The sequence below is a fragment of the Silene latifolia genome, chromosome 2 (assembly GCF_048544455.1).
Source record: "Silene latifolia isolate original U9 population chromosome 2, ASM4854445v1, whole genome shotgun sequence".
In the NCBI taxonomy this organism is placed as follows: domain Eukaryota; kingdom Viridiplantae; phylum Streptophyta; class Magnoliopsida; order Caryophyllales; family Caryophyllaceae; genus Silene; species Silene latifolia.
The window spans coordinates 50199884-50221129 of record NC_133527.1 but is presented as its reverse complement, the minus strand read 5'-3'; the positions used below and the strand labels follow the sequence as shown (position 1 = coordinate 50221129).

At 33.3% G+C, this 21246-nt stretch overlaps 1 protein-coding gene and 1 long non-coding RNA gene across 2 annotated transcripts; one reads left to right on the top strand and one right to left on the bottom strand.

The window, feature by feature from the left end:
• Positions 1 to 835: 835 nt before the first annotated feature.
• Positions 836 to 1804, bottom strand: LOC141629569 (uncharacterized). The gene is made up of 3 exons (XR_012537314.1): positions 1724 to 1804; positions 1583 to 1624; positions 836 to 877 (listed from the first exon to the last, which is right to left on the bottom strand). It is a non-coding gene; the product is annotated as an uncharacterized LOC141629569 (long non-coding RNA).
• A 15670-nt stretch (positions 1805 to 17474) lies between these two features.
• LOC141640766 (protein FAR-RED IMPAIRED RESPONSE 1-like) lies at positions 17475 to 20980 on the top strand. Its single transcript, XM_074449448.1, has 6 exons — positions 17475 to 17641; positions 17741 to 18059; positions 18160 to 18820; positions 18878 to 19303; positions 20413 to 20630; positions 20726 to 20980. Exons 1-6 carry the CDS (start codon positions 17475 to 17477, stop codon positions 20978 to 20980), a joined length of 2046 nt encoding a protein of 681 aa, XP_074305549.1.
• Positions 20981 to 21246: the final 266 nt, after the last annotated feature.

The window sequence follows — 21246 nt, the reverse complement described above, 5'->3', positions numbered from 1 at the left end:
GAACTACCCCTCGGCCGAGGGACCTATGGCAGGCCGGCGGGCCATGTTGACTCACCGCCGAGGGGTCTTGGATATGAGTACGCGGATATGTGTCCCGGCTGGCAGGTTGTCACGCCGAGACCCAGGCTAACAGGCCGATGGGCTGCATCGGCTAGGCTGTCTAAGTCGTTGACTTGTTGTGGATATCTTTGACCTTGCTCAATGTGTTGACTTGGTCGGCGGTGCAGAATATGCCCCATCATTATACATTCTGATAGTAGAGTTAGTCAGAAAATATCAAGAGTTATACATTATGACAGCAGAAGTTATTCAAAATGTAATCAAAGTTATACAACAAATGACTGCAGTTATAAAAAAGTCAAACTTTGAACCTTGGAATCAGGTCCCTTCACATCATCCATCTGTAGGTGACAAACAATAGGGATTCAGATTATGTATAACCAAAATCCTGTAAAATCAAATTTCTGTAAAATCCAAAATTCTTTTCACCATTCAAAAGAAGAGATAATCAGGAGAGTTATACAGAATAACAGTAGAGTTATACATATAATAACAAAAGTTAGACAATCTGAAACTAAAGTTATATAATGTGTAATTCTAGCCATAGAATGTATAACTCTATTAATAAAATGTATAACTCCAAGTATATACTGTATAACTCTAGGCATATACTGTATAACTCTAGGCATATATTGTATAACTCCAGGTATAAAATGTACAACTCTAGGCATATATTGTATAACTCCAGTTATACATTATGACAGTAGAAGTTATTCAACATGTAATCAGAGTTATACAACAAATGATCGATTATAACAAAAGTCAAACTTTTAACCTTGGAATCAGCTCCCTTGTCAGTACTTGGTACATCATCCATCTGTAGGTGACAAACAATAGGGATTCAGATTATGCATATATTTAGTTGAAGTTATACATAATTCAATAAGAGTTATATAAAAAAGAATTTTGAATGGTTTGTCATCTCTTCTTTTCAACCAAAATTTTGTAAAATCCAAAATTTTTTTCACCATTCAAAAGAAGAGATAACCAGGAAAGTTAGCTATACAGAATAACAGTACAATTATACATATAATAACAAAAGTTAGACATTCTGAAAACTAAAGTTATATAATGTATAACTCTAGCCATAGAATGTATAACTCTGGCCATAAAATGTATAACTGTAAGCATATACAGTATAATGTATAACTCCAGGAATAACTCCATGTATAACTCTAGGCATCTAATGTATAACTCCAAAGTATATATTGTATAACTCTAGGCATATACTGTATAACTCTAGGTATATATTGTATAAATCCAGGTATAAAATGTATAACTCTAGGCATATATTGTATAACTCTAGGTATAGAAACTAAATAGAAGTAGAGTTATACATATAACAATTAGAGTTTTACATTATGAAAGAAGAGTTGGTCACAGAATTAGAAGAGCTATACATCTAGTAACCAGAGTTATACATCTAGTAACCAGAGTTATATATATTGAGTACTAAAGTTATACATCTAGTAACCAGAGTTATACATCTAGTAACGTATAAATAAAAGTCAAAACTTTTAACCTGGATATCAAGTCCCTTGTCAATACTTTCTACAACATCCATCTGTAGATGACAAACAATTGGGATTAAAATTATGAATATATTTAATTGAAGTTATACATCATTCTATAAGAGTTATACCAACAAGACGAGATTTTTTACCTTTGATTCAGATTTCTTGGAAGTTTTCTTGGCATTTTTCTTGGCAAAAACCATTGTTAATTATCAAATGAACTCGTATTTAATCTGCACAACCATAATTAACAATTGAAAAAATCAACATCAGCAAACCCATAATTGAAAATTGAAAAATCAAATGAACTCTTTTTATGATAGTTTAACAAAGGCAATAATTAACAAAAAACAAAGTACAAATCACTAAATAAGGAATGGAAAAGATACCTTATAAAAAAATGGAGACAGGCGAGTTTGCAGGCGAGTTGGAACTAATTGGTAGTGATGAAAATGGCGTCTGTTGAGTTGGAATTAATTGGTAGTGATGAAAATGGAGTTATCAGCAATGTGAAGAAAGAAAAGGAAGACGAAATGACAGGAAATAGAGGGAAAAAAAACCGCAAGTTGTTTTGAATTATGTGGAAAATGAGAAGGGAAATGATGACGGACTGATGGACATAACAGTACAGCATGCATGGGTTAGTGGGTAAGAGGAGAGAGGTAAATCTAAAATATTAGTTGAGTGGGATTTTACTGCGCAATCTTGGCCATTGGTTTGCTTAGTCCAACAGCCCACATTAAAACTTATGGACTTAATATGATATAATGGCCTTAATAACAACTCTCCACCCTTGGATAAGAGGGAATGAATGGCTGATATTAAATCTCCAAATCAAACGCATCAATTAATTAAACCATTAAATCATTCAAGCCCTTGATACTTTCGAATTTCGATTGATACAACTCCAATACCATTTTCAATTAAATAAGACAAGTTCAATTCCATAACTTATTTCCTCTTAATTCACAATTGTTGACCAGGAAAGCAAGCCACACATTCAACAAACCACCATCTTCTTCTTAACCTATCACCACAACCATATATCCAGATATCGTCGTCGTCGACATCACAGCAACACCACATAACATCAGCGATGCCACCATCAGTCCTTGGGTAGGTGGATGCGCAAATAGAGGAGGAGTAGGACGGTGGTGCATCGAACCTTGGTTCGGGTTGGTGGTTCGAATTGTGATGATTGGTCGTAACACCTCTTTTATATCGGATTTCTTGGTGGTGCGACTGTCTCAAGTGTTGTTATCGACCAGACATGACATGATCGACGACGGTGGTGGTGTGTGGATTGGCGACAGCGATGATGTATCAAACCATGAGTTGTTTGATGAAGTAATACCCGCTCAAGTGTATGACTGTTTGATGAATCAAACTAATTTACTTGCTGCATTATTTGATTGAAATGGAAAAGTTCGTAAATTTTTTCAATTTGAGTTGCTTAGTTATATTAATGTCGTATCACTCGTATGGTCTGATCATTCTGGTAATATGCTAGTTATGTTGGCCTTTGGTTGGTATTTTTTTTCGATTTCTTGAGTTTTATGTATTACTATGCTAATTATAGCATGAGATACATTAATCACATCTTATAGACAATGTACCTACGATGGGTAAAAGTGTATCTACATTTTTAAAAAGTGTATATATAGAATTAAGGTAAGAAGTGTACCTAGAATAGAAAAAAGTGTATCTATATTCTTAAAAAGTTTATATAGAATTCATGTAAAAAGTGTATCTACATTCTTAAAAAGTGTATATAGAATTCATGTAAAAAATGTAACTAGGATAGAAAAAAGTGTATCTACGATCAGTGGCGGACGCACGCTATGGGGTATGGGGTCCTTGGACACCCCTAACCTAATGAAATTTTGCAGTAACTTTTCCATTGCTGTAGACTGGACCCCATAAAATTGAAACTAGGACACCGCAAATTGTTGTTTCTCTTACTTAAAGAATAAAAAAGTAATTTTTCAGAGGAAATAAGTTGTCAAATCACGATGTACTTGAGATATAGATGAATAGAAGTATAAAATATTTCTACATAAAATAAAGAACTCTACATTTCTCTCTACCTACTTTCTACTTTCTAGCCTCTAGACTATATTCAATCTACATTAATGCTTCAAAACATGAAATTCGTATCAGCATGTCTCTCTTGTGACGGACGTATCCGTCACAAACTTGCGACGGGTCAGGTAATACACATGTGGGTAAATAAGACAAAACAGATTGGTACTCCTATGCATTCTGCTTTTGTCTTATCTATCCCACATGGGTAATACTTGACCTGTTGCAAGCTTGCGACGGATATGCCCGTCACAAATGAGATTTTGTGAATTCGTATAGGATATTTTAAGTAGATGAGTTACTTACATTACCATTAATTATGATATAAGTCGGTATCACACTGTGAGATGAACGATTTTTATAAAAAAAAAAAATCATCTATATAATGGAACCGTTCATTTTTGTAAAAATTCGTATAAGATATACAAAACCATTCATCTAGTTCAAATCGGGCTTGTCTACCGTCCTAATGAACTTTTTATAAGTTTACTTGTCCAAGCCCCCTAAAACAACGCTTAGAAAATACACCGTCTAATAGATCGACTTGCTCCATGATTAACTCTAAAAAGGACCCCGGAAAAATAAAATTCTGTATTCGCCACTGTCTACGATAATAAGAAGTGTATATAGAATTTTGGTAAAATGCGTACCTATAATAGTCTAAAGGGTATTCAAGGGAAGAGGGGTTGTTCTCACCGTTCTCACCGAGTGATCGTTCTCACCGGATCTTGACTCTCTCTCTCTCTCTCTCTCTCTCTCTCTCTATATATATATATATATATATATATTGTTGGAAAATGTGTCCTCAACAATAGTGCGATCACATGATTTAATATCATAATTAAATCTCATACTAAGAATACGTGAGGGGTGATTCTTTATATAGTCGACTGATCTTCATTAATCGGTAATGATTGGCTAACTAGAGTTTGACATTACTGTCGTGTGACGGTGGTGGTCAGTTGATCCCTTTAGGTCACACCTATAGGATGAGACCCAAATAGATATTTAATTAATTGTATGTGATACAGATTAATTAATTCCTTAATTATGGGAGTATAATTTTGCGTCTTATTGTAATGTGATTAAATAAGATTTAATTTAGTATTTAAGTGTTAAATTGCTAAATTACTTGAGGTTATATATAAGTTTTGAGGTAGAGGTAATTGGTTATTTAAAGTAATAAGAAGTTGTAATTTTAACTAACTAGTAATTATAAGACCCATTATATGTTGATATAATGGTAGTATACTACTCATAAAGTGGAGTGTATATTATATTATTAATTGTAATATTTAAGAGTAAATGATTACATTAATAATCAATTATGTAAGATAATTAAACATATGACTTATAAGCATTTGTGGGACAAATGACAAAAGGAAAAAATGGACCAAAATGGCTCCATTATTTCGGCCAAATGAAAGAGCAAAAGATGCTCTTTTGTCTTTTGTTTGTTTTGATTAAAGTGTGATTGTGACACTACACATGAGCTTTAATCATACCTATTCTTACACTACTCTACCTACACTAAACAAATGAGCAAAAATAAAAGGAAAAATATTTCCCCTTTTGCATGGAGCCACCGGTTTTGGTGCTCTTTATATGAGCACTTGTTGCTCATTTTTCCTACACTAGTTTTTGCTCATTTTGCTTCATCTTTCCTCACACGCAAAGTCATAAAACTCTCTAAAAATACTAATACTCTCCATATATTACTAGAGGTAATAACACTAGAAATATTAGTATTATTAAGGTTACATTTCTACTACATATCTAGTTAATATTAGTATGAATTTTTGGGATTAATCTTTGGTGCAACTTATTGGAGTGTCTTCTATACTTGGAGTCTTAGGAGGATCATCCATCATATTAAGCTCAAGAACAAGTGAAGGAAGGTGACCTTACTTGTGCCCATATTTTCGAACCAACTACCAATGTAAGGGACATTGTTTTTCTTATAAATCTCTTATTTTATTATGCATGCACTAGATCTAAAGAACATAAAATTAACAAGTTAATTAGTTCATTATTAGAGGAGTCTAATAATAGGTATATGAACCTAACAAGTGGTGTCAGAACATAAGGATGTTGCATGCATAATCGGTTATTGTTTTTCCGAGTTAAAAAGTTAACATATAAAACTAAAAATTTGTAATTTATAAGTATAATCCACGAAATCATCATGCATGTTATATATTATGGTCCTAAAATGTTTTTAGGTCATTTTTATGATTTATGGAAATTTATTGCTCATTTTAATGATTTTTGGTCATTTTATTACATTTTTATGACTAAAATGGGAATTAAAATGCTAAAAATAGTTAAACTTAGTCTCTGACCTTGAAAATTTTATATGACCTCACATGCATATTTTACAAGTTGTGTGTAAAATCTCGTATTAATTGGATTAATATTGCATGATTTATGATTTTTATGAGATAAAAATGGATTAAAAGAGGTTAAATGGTTAAAAATAGTTAAATTTCGAATTAGGCCATGAGATTTTAATATGTTGTTACATGCATAATTTACAGAGTGTATGTAAATTTTGAGATTAAATGATCTCTTTAGCATGATTTATTAATTTTTAGAGTAAAAATGGCATAAATAGTGACTATTTTGGCATAAATAGCTAAAACGTATTGCATGGCATGAGAAAATTATTTTAGATTGCATAAATATCCCAATAATTATATCTAAGGTTGTAAAAATTATTGGAATAATTTTTGGATACTTTAAACATTTTATGAGATAAAACCGATAAAATGTAACTATATTTTCTCAAAATTAATTCGAGAATTTTAACCATGTTTTTTGACATTATGGGTATCATGGAATTATTCCAGAATGTTAAAAAATTTAAAATTCAAATTTTGAAATTTTTATAATTTAATTTGGATTTATTTCATAAATATTATGATTTTAAGGTAAAAAATGAGCATAAAATTCAATCAAGTTGAATTATTGTCAAAAATTGAGTGATGACTAATTTTTGAGTCCTAAAAAGTATTAGGATAATTAACTTGAGCTTAGACGTGATTTAAGTGTTAATTAGTGATTTTAAAATGTTATTATCACGCATTTCCATGAAACCGGGTTATATATATACGACATAAGTTAAATAGGGCGATTTGGCACATCATTTGGCATGATAGGTACATATTATAATGCTGCATATTTCAATTGTTGAATGTCTTTTATTTATATAATTTTGAATTATGTAATTTTATCTTAGTATGGCCTTAGTTTAATCGATATTACCCGTAATGAAAGGGAATATTGATTCGGTTGTAATTTAATGTGATCTCGTATCACTTTTATTTTATTAGTTTTTTCATTTTACAAATGTATAATAGGAATAGCTTTGTATTTTTATTATTATTTGTAATTATGGAGCATCTTCAAAGACGGTGCCATTCGGAAAGGTGATCCGACGAAGACGGTGTTCTTGGGAGGCATGCCAATTGAAGATTCAAGGGACCAAAGGAGTTGGTTTCCGAATATGTAATAGATTATTTGATTTTCTATTTTTAGGAAGGCCGTACTAGGAATTTTATTTATTGCTTTGCATTTCTTTTAATATGTTACATGCATTGCCAAATCGCCATAACAACACATGCATTTCATATCGAGTCATCGACCGTGTCAATTATAATTATCGTAGTTCACCGCTTTAGTTCACTTAAAACGTGATAGATAATATATTGACAAGACCTCTCACATATAATAATTGAGAATTAGCCTTGCCAAATAGTAAAACCCATGAATCCCAATTTCATAAGGGAATTGAGCCGACTTTACCGTAATACAAACCTTGTTACGTTGGATAAGTGGGTAATAAAAAGTTATTACATCGAAATTTGGATTGAGCTCAACAGAAGTATTCGTGACCGTAGTCGCATGTGTTCCGGGCTAAAGATAAGAATTAGAGTTATTTTTATCGACTGAGAGTTCTAGAAGTAGAATCGATTAAGGTGTTAATCCACCGAGTTATATTAATAAGGGATGACTCGGCTTACCGTACCTGTATTAATATGAATTTGGATCTCGGAATCATTTATATAGTTGGGTGGAGTTCACTATATAAATGCAATACTTGTAGTAAAATTTACGAGTATTATTAAAACGATAGATGTTAATTATTTCCTTCATTTTCCGTTTTTGTAGTTAAATAATACGCAATGAATTCATCTAATACTCCTACACCAATCACCGTTGAAACATGGCTCCAATCATTTGATGAAAAATGCTCCGAGTATGACAATGATACGATTAGAGAATTACGCGTTGGCATTGGTCAGGATGAAAATTTTTGCTTCTTTACCACCTCCACTTCACCCACTCCAATATTATTGCCCACCACCTTGGAAAGAAAGTCTTGTGAAGAAAATCTTACAAAACCCAAGGCATCCTTGTTTGAAGAAACAAAGAAAAATATTAAATTCAGTGGGAGTTCTAGCAAGAGTGTCCTTACAAATGAAAGGAGTATTGGTATTTATAAAGGGAAGGCAAAAATGGGCGAGAAACCCAAACCTGATTATGAATTGGAAATGGATAGTGGGACTACCAAGACCAAGACCAAGAAGGGTGCCAAATCCTATGAGGAATGTCATTATTGTAATGTCATGGGTCATTGGAGGCGAAATTGCCCCAAGTATTTGGAAGATATCAAAGTTGGGCTTGTTACTCCAAGTGGGACTTGGAAATGTGGAAAAGCTAAACAAGAGTGATATGAATCTTCGACAAGGAAATGGAGCTAGGGTAGCCGCCACTTCAAGCGGGACTTATGTGCTTGTTTTAGCTAATAACTTTGAGTTGTAATTTACATAATTGTTATTATGTACCCACTTAGTCTAAAACATTATTTCCATTTCTATGTGAGACATGAAAGGATTTATATTTTGCCATCAAAGACAATTGTTGTATTTTGTTGAAAATAGACATAGCTGTGAGCCATGTCACTTATCTTTATGATATACAAGTTTTAGACACTTCCAACTCAAGCAAAGATATCTACATAATACGATCTAAGAGACTCATAACTAGTAATCTAAATGATTTGTACATTTAACTTTTTCAATTAGGTTACATAATAAATAAGAAACGCATTAAAGGCTAGTGTCGACTGGATTTAATGAACCATTTGATTTTCAATCATATGGAATATGCGAATCTTGTCTCCTTTGCAATATGATTTGTACTTCCTTTAGTGGTAAAGGGACATGAGCAAGTGATTTGTTGGGACTAATACATGCCGATGTATGTGTTCTAATGAGCATCACCACAAGGAGAATTTATGACTACTTCGTCACTTTTACCGATGATTTTCAAATATAAAGTGAAGCATTTGAGAAATTTGAGAAATTTCTAAATGACGTAGAGAACCAATTGAACAAAGGACTAAAGCAATACGATCCAATCGTAGTAGTAAAGATCTAAGTAATAAATTTGATTTATTAAAGATGGATTATGACCTAGTGTCACTACCCATAAAATCGAACAAATATGAGTTGGTTTGAGTTGTTGAACTTAATTTTGGGAATTTGCAATCCAAAACGTACAAGTAATTCTAAAACGGATGGTCAACTAGGAGATACCTAAAATAGAGAGTCTATTTAACAAATGACGTAGATCAGACTCGCATATTACATGAATCAAACTGCCATGATAGGGATGGCCTTTTGAAAGCTAATGCATAGTCTAGATAAACTCCTAATACTCCACCATATATGTTTGTTACTCACAAAGCTATCTCTTAAGAAGATAGAGGTATTTCTAAGAGGTAGAGTGGGAGTAGATTGGATCGTAACAAACATGTCTTATAGTTAAAGTGTTACTTTGTGAAAGTAATGAAACTATAATCTATAAAGATAGAGTGAGAGTATAGTTCAGTGGGAGTTTAGCACACATGTCTTGTTGTTCAAAATATTGCTTTGCGAAAGTAATGGTATTATGACCTTGTCCCAAATCGACCTTGTTACATACGAGCCATAGCATTACAATCCGAAAATTGTTACTCAAGAGTAGATTTACTTTAAATCGAGGGTCTCTTTAAAGGTAAATAGAGCTTTAGAGTACTCAAATCCATAAGATTGACATGAAGATGTTGATCAAGATAACTTATGTTAGGAATTGACGCATTTCAGTTTCATGAAGAATGGCAAATAATATTGAAAATTCACTTTTCTAAAATGGGAATTTAGAGAAGGATGTGTATAGAACACAAAATATTAGATAAAGATTTAAGAGTCCTAACATCTTATGCGTAGCTTTCTTAAGTGAACTTAGAATGATCTTAAGCAAGCATTAAAGGATTATACTTTTCGTTCATGTGATAATAGTGAATTGTTTCATTCACATGATTGAAGAATCATGATTATACATGAAGTTAAGTGGGAGCTAGAATTGTTTCTCCATGTCTTATATGTTGATAACATATTACTTATTGAGAATAATGTACCAATTCTCTCTTCTGGCAAGAGTGATTGGGAGACTAGGAGAAGGTGCATTATACTTTAGATTACCGAATCTATGTGAGAGTATATTGGCATAGAGTTGAGAGTCTTATGAGGATAAGATCTTTCGTATCTGTTTAACATCAACAAGGTTGAATGGGTTCTTCATGTTGATGAAAGTGGAATTACTATGATGGAGTCATAGTTGTTCACTGAACCTATTAAGTTGTTGATCGCATGAAATCGATTACTAATGTTTCCGCCATTAGAATGATCATGTATACCAACAGACGCACATGCCATGATGTGATATATGTCTAGGGCATGATAATTCAATAACAAAATGATTCCCATGATATGGCTTGTGAAAGCCTTAAAGAGCATTCTTGAGATTCTTGAGAAGAATTAAGGATTCGTTCAAATGTTTGGATGATAAACTAAGTAATGTGTTGAAGGATTGCACAGACTTTAGTTTCCAAACTATAAGGGATTTGTTGAAATCCTAGGGTGTCTTCTTGACTAAGGAGTAAGAGACTAGAAAGGTATTTTAGTATCGCGCATTGCAAATTCTACAAAAGGAATCTAAGTAAATTGTGATAAAATAATCAACCTAGGGATTAAGGGTGACTACCTCTACAAATGACTTTATCACAAGTTATGAGATAAAAGTGGGAGCGTCTTTCAAGTTAAAGAGCCCAAGTCTAGTAAGAAGTTCAGACATATACTTAGATAAATTCATGTCATTGGAGATGACATTGAATATAAGGAAATAGCGATTAAAAAAGTTGGAATACATGGATATCGGGTATATCCACTTGCCAAGCTTTTAATTGTATCTAAACTAGTGTTAATATACACTAGAGATTATGGGATATGAAGTAGTAATAGTGTATTAACTATTCATATGTGATAATCGCATTTATCGTTTGAGTTTTATTAAACTCACCCATTACCTTGTCGTATCCGAATGGGTTGTTGAGAACAAATTGAACCCCATTAAAGCGAACTGGATTGACATGGTATTCGCCCCTAGTTACTTATACGAGGTGACGTCTCGAAGTGACTAGAGTGTGATGCGATTGATGGCAAGTTCAAGTGCCATAGAGTCATATGGGATGACTAGTCGATCACATAGGCAGATTTGTATGGGACACTGTCGGGCGGTGACCGCTTATAGAGTTCTGGTAATTCATAAAGCTTGGTCTTGGCAAGAGCTACTATAGTATTCTTATGAGTCAATTCTTTTGACTAGAGACTATTCGCCCAAGTTGGCACAACTTCTGATTAGCTTTGATTTATACTCTACGATTTCGTAAATGAGGTCAAACTGGGTATATTTTGGGTTATGATGGACTGTGGCTGAACGAAGGGAATAGGGCGATAGGAATTATCCACCCCTTGTCAGGGTTGTTTAAAATCTCAAGGCCACTCGAGGAGTATTTAACTGGAAATGCGTGGCCACGTTCGGAAGGTATCTATGGCAGATAATTCCGGTCAGACAGTTACTCTCCAGATCGAGGAAACCACTCAAGATATGATCAAGTGTCAGTACGATCTGCAAGACACCTTGCATTGAGTGGGAGATTGTAATAGGACAAGAGAATTGGTGACGCACACTTGTCTCGGACAAGTGGGAGATTGTTGGAAAATGTGTCCTCAACAATAGTGCCATCACATGATTTAATATCATAATTAAATCTCATACTAAGAATACGTGAGGGATGATTCTTTATGTAGCGACTGATCGTCATTAATCGGTAATGATTGGCTAACTAGAGTTTGACATTACTGTCGTGTGACGGTGGTGGTCAGTTGATCCCTTTAGGTCACACCTATAGGATGAGGCCCAAATAGATATTTAATTAATTGTATGTGATACAGATTAATTAATTCCTTAATTATGGGAGTATAATTTTGCGTCTTATTGTAATGTGATTAAATAAGATTTAATTTAGTATTTAAGTGTTAAATTGCTAAATTACTTGAGGTTGTATATAAGTTTTGAGGTAGAGGTAATTGGTTATTTAAAGTTACAAGAAGTTGTAATTTTAACGAACTAGTAATTATAAGACCCATTATATGTTGATATAATGGTAGTATACTACTCATAAAGTGGAGTGTATATTATATTATTAATTGTAATATTTAAGAGTTAAATGATTACATTAATAATCAATTATGTAAGATAGTTAAACATATGACTTATAAGCATTTGTGGGACAAATGACAAAAGGCAAAAATGGACCAAAATGGCTCCATTATTTCGGCCAAATGAAAGAGCAAAATATGCTCTTTTGTCTTTTGTTTGTTTTGATTAAAGTGTGATTGTGACACTACACATGAGTTTTAATCATACCTATTCTTACACTACTCTACCTACACTAAACAAATGAGCAAAAACGAAAGGAAAAATATTCCCCCTTTTGCATAGAGCCACCGGTTTTGGTGCTCTTTATATGAGCACTTGTTGCTTATTTTTCCTACACTAGTTTTTGCTCATTTTGCTTCATCTTTCCCCACACGCAAAGTCATAAAACTCTCTAAAAATACTAATACTCTCCATCTATTACTAGAGGTAGTAATACTAGAAATATTAGTATTATTAAGGTTACATTTCTACTACATATCTAGTTAATATTAGTAGGAATTTTTGGGATTAATCTTTGGTGCAACTTATTGGAGTGTCTTCTATACTTGGAGTTTTAGGAGGATCATCCATCATATTAAGCTCAAGAACAAGTGAAGGAAGGTGACCTTACTTGTGCCCATATTTTCGAACCAACTACCAATTGAAGGGACATTGTTTTTCTTATAAATCTCTTATTTTGTTATGCATGCACTAGATCTAAAGAACATAAAATTAATAAGTTCATTAGTTCATTATTAGAGGAGTCTAATAATAGGTATTTGAACCTAACATACATACATATATATATATATATATATATATATATATATATATATATAGAAGAAGGATCAAGTGAGTCCACCAAAAATCATTGAGTCCCTAAGTCCTCTTTGGAGCCATTAAAAAGATGGGATGAAGGGCTGAGATTGAAGGGAAAAAGTGAGGGATTAAGGCTAAAATGAGGGATTAATGCTAATGTAAGACACTCTCTCTCACTACCTCACTAATCAACCCTTAATTTCACTATATAACCTTTCTTTTTCCACCCACTTCTCTCTCCTATCACACAAATATCATTTCTCTCATCTCTCTATAAACCAAAAAATCCCAAAAATTCAAAAAACCCAAAAAAAAGTTCCCTCCTCTCATCCTCACCACCACCGAGGGCACCGACCTCACCCACCCTACCCTACCACGACCTGTCAGCCACCACGCACCACCTCACCCTCTCCTCCATCGGCCACCACACACCACCAAAGAACACACACGAGCCAACCACCACCACGCACCATCCCTCCTTCCTCTCCACCCGAACCCCCACCGCCACCACCACCATCACCAACAAAAATAACTCCGACGGCCACCACTCACACCGGCACCCACACGCCACCATCCACCCTCCATGCAAAACCAGCCCACAACCGAAAAACCCCTCACCCTTTTCAGATCTCCACCACAAACAACCAGATCGCCAGCCCACAACCCGACCCACCTTTATCGACAACCACCGTAGAATTGTTACCCCGACAACAACCACCAACCCCTTCAACAACAAAACAGCCGACCCACCATTCTTCTTCTCTGTTTTTTTTTTCAGACATTAGATCTGGGTTGGTGTGACGGTTGGCGGCTGATTGCGATTGGTAATGGTGGTTGATGGTAATGGTAGGTCGTCCGACAGCCGTTGCCTTGCTGTTTGTGTGGCACCGGTGGTGTTCTTAAAAATGGCTTTAAAGTTTTTTCACTCACTTAATTTTTAATGGCTTTCTTAATTTTCTTAAGTTTTTAATGGCTTTCCACTCACATGTCGGTGATTTTGTTTCACGTAATTTTTAATGACTTTCTTAATTTTCTTAAGTTTTTAATGGCTTTCCACTCACATGTCGGTGATTTTGTTTACACTTTTGGTCGTTTTTGCTACATAAATTACTGTTTCGTGTTTTGCTAGATCTATAAAGTTACACCGTGGTGGTTTCAGATCTGCTTGTTTTTTTGTGTTCTTTTACGGTTACAATCGTTTTTCTTTAAATTTACACTTTTACTTCCTCACATTTACACTTTTTTATTTATTTTTTTTTCAGATCTATACACTGATTTTTATACATTTACACATTTACAAATCATATTATCATAATTTTTATTCTTAGATCTAATAAATATATATTTTATACTCATATTTTCTTACATTTACACTCATATTTCTTTACATTTACACTTATATTTCTTTACATTTACACGCATTTTTCAGATTTACACTCATATTTCTTTACAATTACACTCGTACTTCTTTACATTTACACTCATAATTTTTACATTTACACTCATATTTCTTTTATATTTACACTCATATATTTGTACATTTACACTTGTTAAATTTATATAGATTTGCACTAATATATTTTTGTGGATATGAGTTGGTGGTGGAGGACGACGGTGGTTGTGTTTGTTGGTAGTCGGACTAAAGTTTTACTCGTAAAGGACCAAAGTTACACTTATAAAGGACCAAAGTCACACTCAAAGGACCAAATTTACACTCTTAAACCTTCAAATTTACACTTAAAATACTACATTTACACTCGGAAAACATCACATTTACACTTGTAAAATATTAAAATTATATAAATTCAAAATTTCCGTCACAAAAAATCAAATTTACACTCTTAAAATGTTACATTTACACTCGTAAAACATCACATTTACACTTGTAAACTGTTAAACTTATATAAATTCAAAATTTCCGTCACAAAAAATCAAATTTACACTCTTAAAATGTTACATTTACACTCGTAAAACATCACATTTACACTTGTAAAATGTTAAACTTATATAAATTCAAAATTTCCGTCACAAAAAATCAAATTTACACTCTTAAAATGTTACATTTACACTCGTAAAACATCACATTTACACTTGTAAAATGTTAAAATTATATAAGTTCAAAATTTCCGTCACGAAAAAACAAATTTACACTCTTAAAATGTTACATTTACACTCGTAAAACATCACATTTACACTTGTAAAATGTTAAAATTATATAAGTTCAAAATTTCCGTCACGAAAAAACAAATTTACACTCTTATAATGTTACATTTACACTCGTAAAACATCACATTTACACTTGTAAAATGTTAAAATTATATAAATCCAAAATTTTCGTCACAAAAAATCAAATTTACACTCTTAAAATGTAACATTTACACTCGTAAAACATCACATTTACACTTGTAAAATGTTAAAATTATATAAATTCAAAATTTCCGTCACAAAAAATCAAATTTACACTCTTAAAATGTTACATTTACACTCGTAAAACATCACATTTACACTTGTAAAACTCATACAACATTACATTTACACTTCAAATCAAACTCAAAATCGATTAATTAGGGGCTAGAGAGAGAAAGAAAAATTAATTAGTGTATAGAAATTTGATTAGTGGTAATTTTTTTTGGTAATTTTCAATCTCAACCACCCATCTCAATCCAACCATCCACATTTTTTTCCTTTTCTTTTTAATAGCCCTTAATCAAATTCATCTCAACTATCCAATGAGTCCATCCAATGGCCCTTAGAAGGACTTATGGACTCAATTGGGAAGGAGGACTCATTAGAACTCATCTATATATATATATATATATATATATATATATATATATATATATATATATATATATATATATATATATATATATATATATATATATATATATATATATATATATATATATATATAGAGAGAGAGAGAGAGAGAGAGAGAGAGAGAGAGAGAGAGAGAGGAGATCTAATGAGTCTTTTACCTCATTTGAGTCCTTAAGTCCTTATAAGGACCTTTAGATGGACAACATCTAAGGTGGAGATTTTTTTACAAAATATAGGCAAAAAAAAAGGGAAAAGCTTGGGTAGGAAAGAGGAGAACATTTCCTGCAAGTTGTCCTTCCCAATGATCAAAACTGGCGGACAAAAGGATATATCCTTTGTACTATGTTTACACTCCCACATTCGTCCTTCCTTAACACACTTATTTCCAACTGGATTCTTTTTTTCTTCTCTCTAAAACTGGGTTCTTCCTTTTGAAAACGAACTTTTCAGCTAAAATTCTCTCTAAATCTTGCAAATCAGCGTAAACATGCAAATAATAGACGGCATCAATGGTATTTCTTCATTTTATTCATTGTTTTCAGTCACGTCTTAATATTTTCAGTTGAATAGGATGGATGAAGGTCATGATAAAATTTGCATGTCATCGAATTTGTTCATTCTTGTAATTATTATTTGTTACTGGGTTTGAAATGAAGATTTTTAGAAGTAAATCTTCATGCTGGGTTTTCATTAATTTGAGTTTTGAGTAATATCAACGCATTCTGACAACATTTACATGAACACTTTTGCTATAGTTTTACATTTACACTTTTTAATTGTTATAGTCACCTTTTAATTATTATTATTATTATAGCTTTAATTTGAGTTAGTATTCTGACAACATTTACACTTTTGCTGACATTTACACTTTTACACCATCACATTTACACTGCATTTCTGCTGACATTTACACTTACACTTTTGGATGTTTACTTTTGCTATAGTTTTACAATTACACTTTTTAATTGTTATAGTCACCTTTTAATTGTTATTATTATAGTTTTAATTTGAGTTAGCATTCTGACAACATTTACACTTTTGCTGACATTTACACTTTTACACCATCACATTTACAATCGCATTTTGCGACATTTATACTTTTGGATGTTTACTTTTGCTATAGTTTTACATTTACACTTTTTAATTGTTATAGTCACCTTTTAATTGTTATTATTATAGTTTTAATTTTAGTTAGCATTCTGACAACATTTACACTTTTGCTGACATTTACACTTTTACACCATCATATTTACACTGCATTTCTGCTGACATTTACACTTTTGGTGTAGTTTTACATTTACACTTTTTAATTGTTATAGTCACCTTTGCATTTTTATTGTTATATTTTTTATTTGAGTTAGCATTCTGACAACATTTACACTTTTGCTGACATTTACACTTTCAGAACAACACATTTACACTTCGTTTCTGCTGACATTTACACTTACACTTTTGGATGTTTACATTTACACTTACACTTTTGGGACATCATAATTTGGAGATTTACACTTTTGGAACATTTACATTTATGGAACATTCCCTTTACATTTACACTTTACTTCGACTTACGTTTACACTTACACTTCATATCTGATGACATTTACACTTAAACTCTATGGACATTTACACTTACACTTCATATCTGATGACATTTACATTTACAATTACAATCTATGCACATTTACAGACTCGCTAAAACAGAATGGAGTTCAACCTGACAGGCAGGAGCTGTGTAGGGAGGTTGAGAAGAGGTTTACACCGTACATCGGGCAGGAGTTTGGGGGGGGGGGGGGGGGGGTTGAGGACGCGGTGACTTTTTATAAGATATACGCCATTGCTTGTGGGTTCGATGTGCGTAGGTACACAACAACAAAATGGCGTGACGGTAAGATCAAGTCAAAGCTCGTCGGCTGCAATCGAGAAGGTTTCGCTCACAAGACGCCCAGTAAAGATCGGAATGACGGACTGGTTGGGGAGAAGTCACAGAGGATATTCAGGGTCACTAGAGTGGGGTGTAAAGCGAGGATACGACTATATATGAAGAATGGTCTTTTATTAATTGACCGGTTCCACGAGGGTCACATTCACGAGCTTATCTCACTTAAGGACAGAGTGTTCCAGAAATTATCGCGTAACATAACAGATTATCACAAGATGATAATCGTTTCGAACTCAAGGGTTTGTAATATATAATCACTCTTTATACTAAATAAATAATTCCATTCATGTTATATTTATATGACGTATCTATTAATGATTGATTGTCAGCTGAAGATAGGAGCAACATACAAAGACATACAGAATCTGCAAAGAACAAGTGAATGGATTCGAGAACATTGGAGCAAGCTTAAATGATTTTAAGAACTTCCATAGGGATGTTAAATGTTTCATTCACGAATGGGATGGTCAGTTGTTTGTTGACCATTTCAAGGAAATGACTGAAACAAGAATAGGTTTCTACTTTGACTATGACCTTGACGATGATGGCAGCCTACGTAGGGCCATATGGGCGGACAGTACTGCCCGAGATAATTACAAAATTTTTGGTGATGCGGTGTCATTCGACCCAACTTACTCCACCAATAAGTATTCTATGGTATTCATACCATTCACAGGTGTTGACCACCATAAACGATTTGTGACGTTCTGTGGGGCTCTAATTGTAAGGGAAGATTATGAGTCATTTAATTGGGTTTTCAGCCGATTTTTACAAGCAATGGGGGGTAAGGAACCCGAGTACATAATTACAGATCAGGACCCAGGTATTATCAAATATGTCCCTCTTGTTTTCAAGACAGCGCGCCATCGGTTCTGTATGTGGCATATAATGAACAAAATGCCCAGTAAGTTTGGTGTCTCTAGGAGTGATTATAATGACTTCATGTGTAAAATTAATGACATTATATGGGACGATGAGCTTGAAGCAGCAGAATTTGATGGTATCTAGGAGCAAATAATTGAAGATCATGGTGTTGGTGTAAATGATTGGTTTGCAGATACGTATGCTATAAGGGGACAGTGGGTGATGGCGCATTGCAGAGACTTGAGGATGGCGTCGATTATGAGGACGACTCAAAGATCAGAGAGCGAAAATAGATTTTTCAATAGGTTTGAGCATAAGTCAAGAACATTGGTTGAGTTTTGGATGCTTTTTGAGAGCGCTATGGACCAACAAAGATATACACAGAAGCAGCTTGACAACATGGATAAGCACTCGTCCGCAGCGGCGTCAACACATCTGGCATTAGAGATTCATGCTGCAAAGGTGTACACCTATTCAGCTTTCCAGAAATTCAAAGAAGAAGCCATCTTCTCAATTGATACATGTAGAACAGGAGGTTTCACTGAGAGAGGCGAGCTAGAGGTAACTACTGTCAAAGATTCATCCAGGAAGAAGAATTTTGAAGTTGCATACGGTCCAGGTAGTTTACACTTCCTATACCTTAACATTTACACTTTTCCAGTTCATAACATTTACACTTTCTAGTTCATGACATTTACACTTTCAATGATATTACATTTACACTTTAAAATGATATGACATTTACACTTTACATTATATGACATTTACACTTTCAATGATATGACATTTACACTTCCTATAACTTAACATTTACACTTTTCCACTTCATGACATTTACACTTTCAATGATATTACATTTACACTTTAAAATGATATGACATTTACACTTTACATTATATGACATTTACACTTTCCATGATATTACATTTACACTTTCAATGACATAACATTTACACTTCCTATAACATAACATTTACACTTTTCCAATTCATGACATTTACACTTTCAATGATATTTACACTTTAAAATGATATGACATTTACACTTTACATTATATGACATTTACACTTTACATTATATGACATTTACACTTTCCATGATATAACATTTACACTTTCAATGATATGACATTTACACTTCCTATAACATAACATTTACACTTCTTATATGACATTTACACTCTACACTTCTTATAACTTAACATTTACACTTTACAGTTCATGACATTTACACTTTAGATTATATGACATTTACACTTTCCATGATATTACATTTACACTTCCTATACCTTAATATTTACACTTTTCCACTTCATGACATTTACACTTTACAATTCATGACATTTACACTTTCTGTTTTTATCTCATTTAAATTCCTATAACTTAACATTTACACTTCTAATAACTTAACATTTACACTTTACAGTTCATGACATTTACACTTCCTATAAGTTTACATTTACACTTCTAATAACTTAACATTTACACTTTATAATTCATGACATTTACACTTTACATCATATGACATTTACACTTTCCATGATATGTCATTTACAGTTTCTGTTTTTATCTCATTTAAATTTCTATATAATCAGTTACACTATTTTTAACATTCACACTTACATGCTAGCTTTAACTGATGACACAAGTACACGTAAAGCAAGCTGCAGTTGTACGATGTTTGAAAGAACCGGAATCCTATGCCGCCATATAATATTGATTTTTTCAGCAAGTGGGATAAAGACTATACCAGAAGATTATGTTGTAAGTAGATGGATGAAAAAGTATCTCCGATTAAGGATTTTCAATAGTAATGGTGAAGGGACAGAAAACATGCAAGTCATCGATGAAAAACAAATTGCAATGTCAATAATGTGGTCAGAAGTTCATGAAGCTGTAGGGCTCCTTCGAGACAAAGGAGTAGCTGATGTTGACAGCTTTTCCGCTGTAATTAGGGCATTAAAGAGTCGCTGTCACCATTAGGGGAAGTGTTGAATAAAAATCAACAAATAGAGAAATTTCTGAATTGTACGGCATGTGAGGTAGTGACGATATTGCCACCAAAGAATTCAAAAAACAAGGGTATCGGAAAAAGATTGCTGTCAGCCAAAACAAAAGCAATGGTGTTGGCTAGGAAACCCAAACGTAAGTGTAAGAATTGCAAGAGAATGACAAATCACGACAAGAAGAACTGCCCTAACCCCTTCTCAGCACACACGCCATTGTGCGAAGGGTCTTCTGAACCAGAAGAGGATGAAGGAGAGGAGGAGGAAGAGGTGGAATCAGAACAAGAATAGACGTCAGAGCAGTGACAAATGTTGCTCTATATATTTTGAGTGTGTAACTTAAAACTTTGATGTGCTATAACTGGAGTGAGCGATTAGGAATTAGTCTCATGACAGCGTAACTTTGAAATGCAGTTGGTGTAACTTTTAGTAACACCAACGTTAGAGTTACACTGTCATAAGACCAAAATCTCTCTGTTTTATTAGATAGCCAAACATTGTGTTACTTGAACTTATTTTGGATTACTTATGTTATTTCAAGTAACAGTTACACTTAT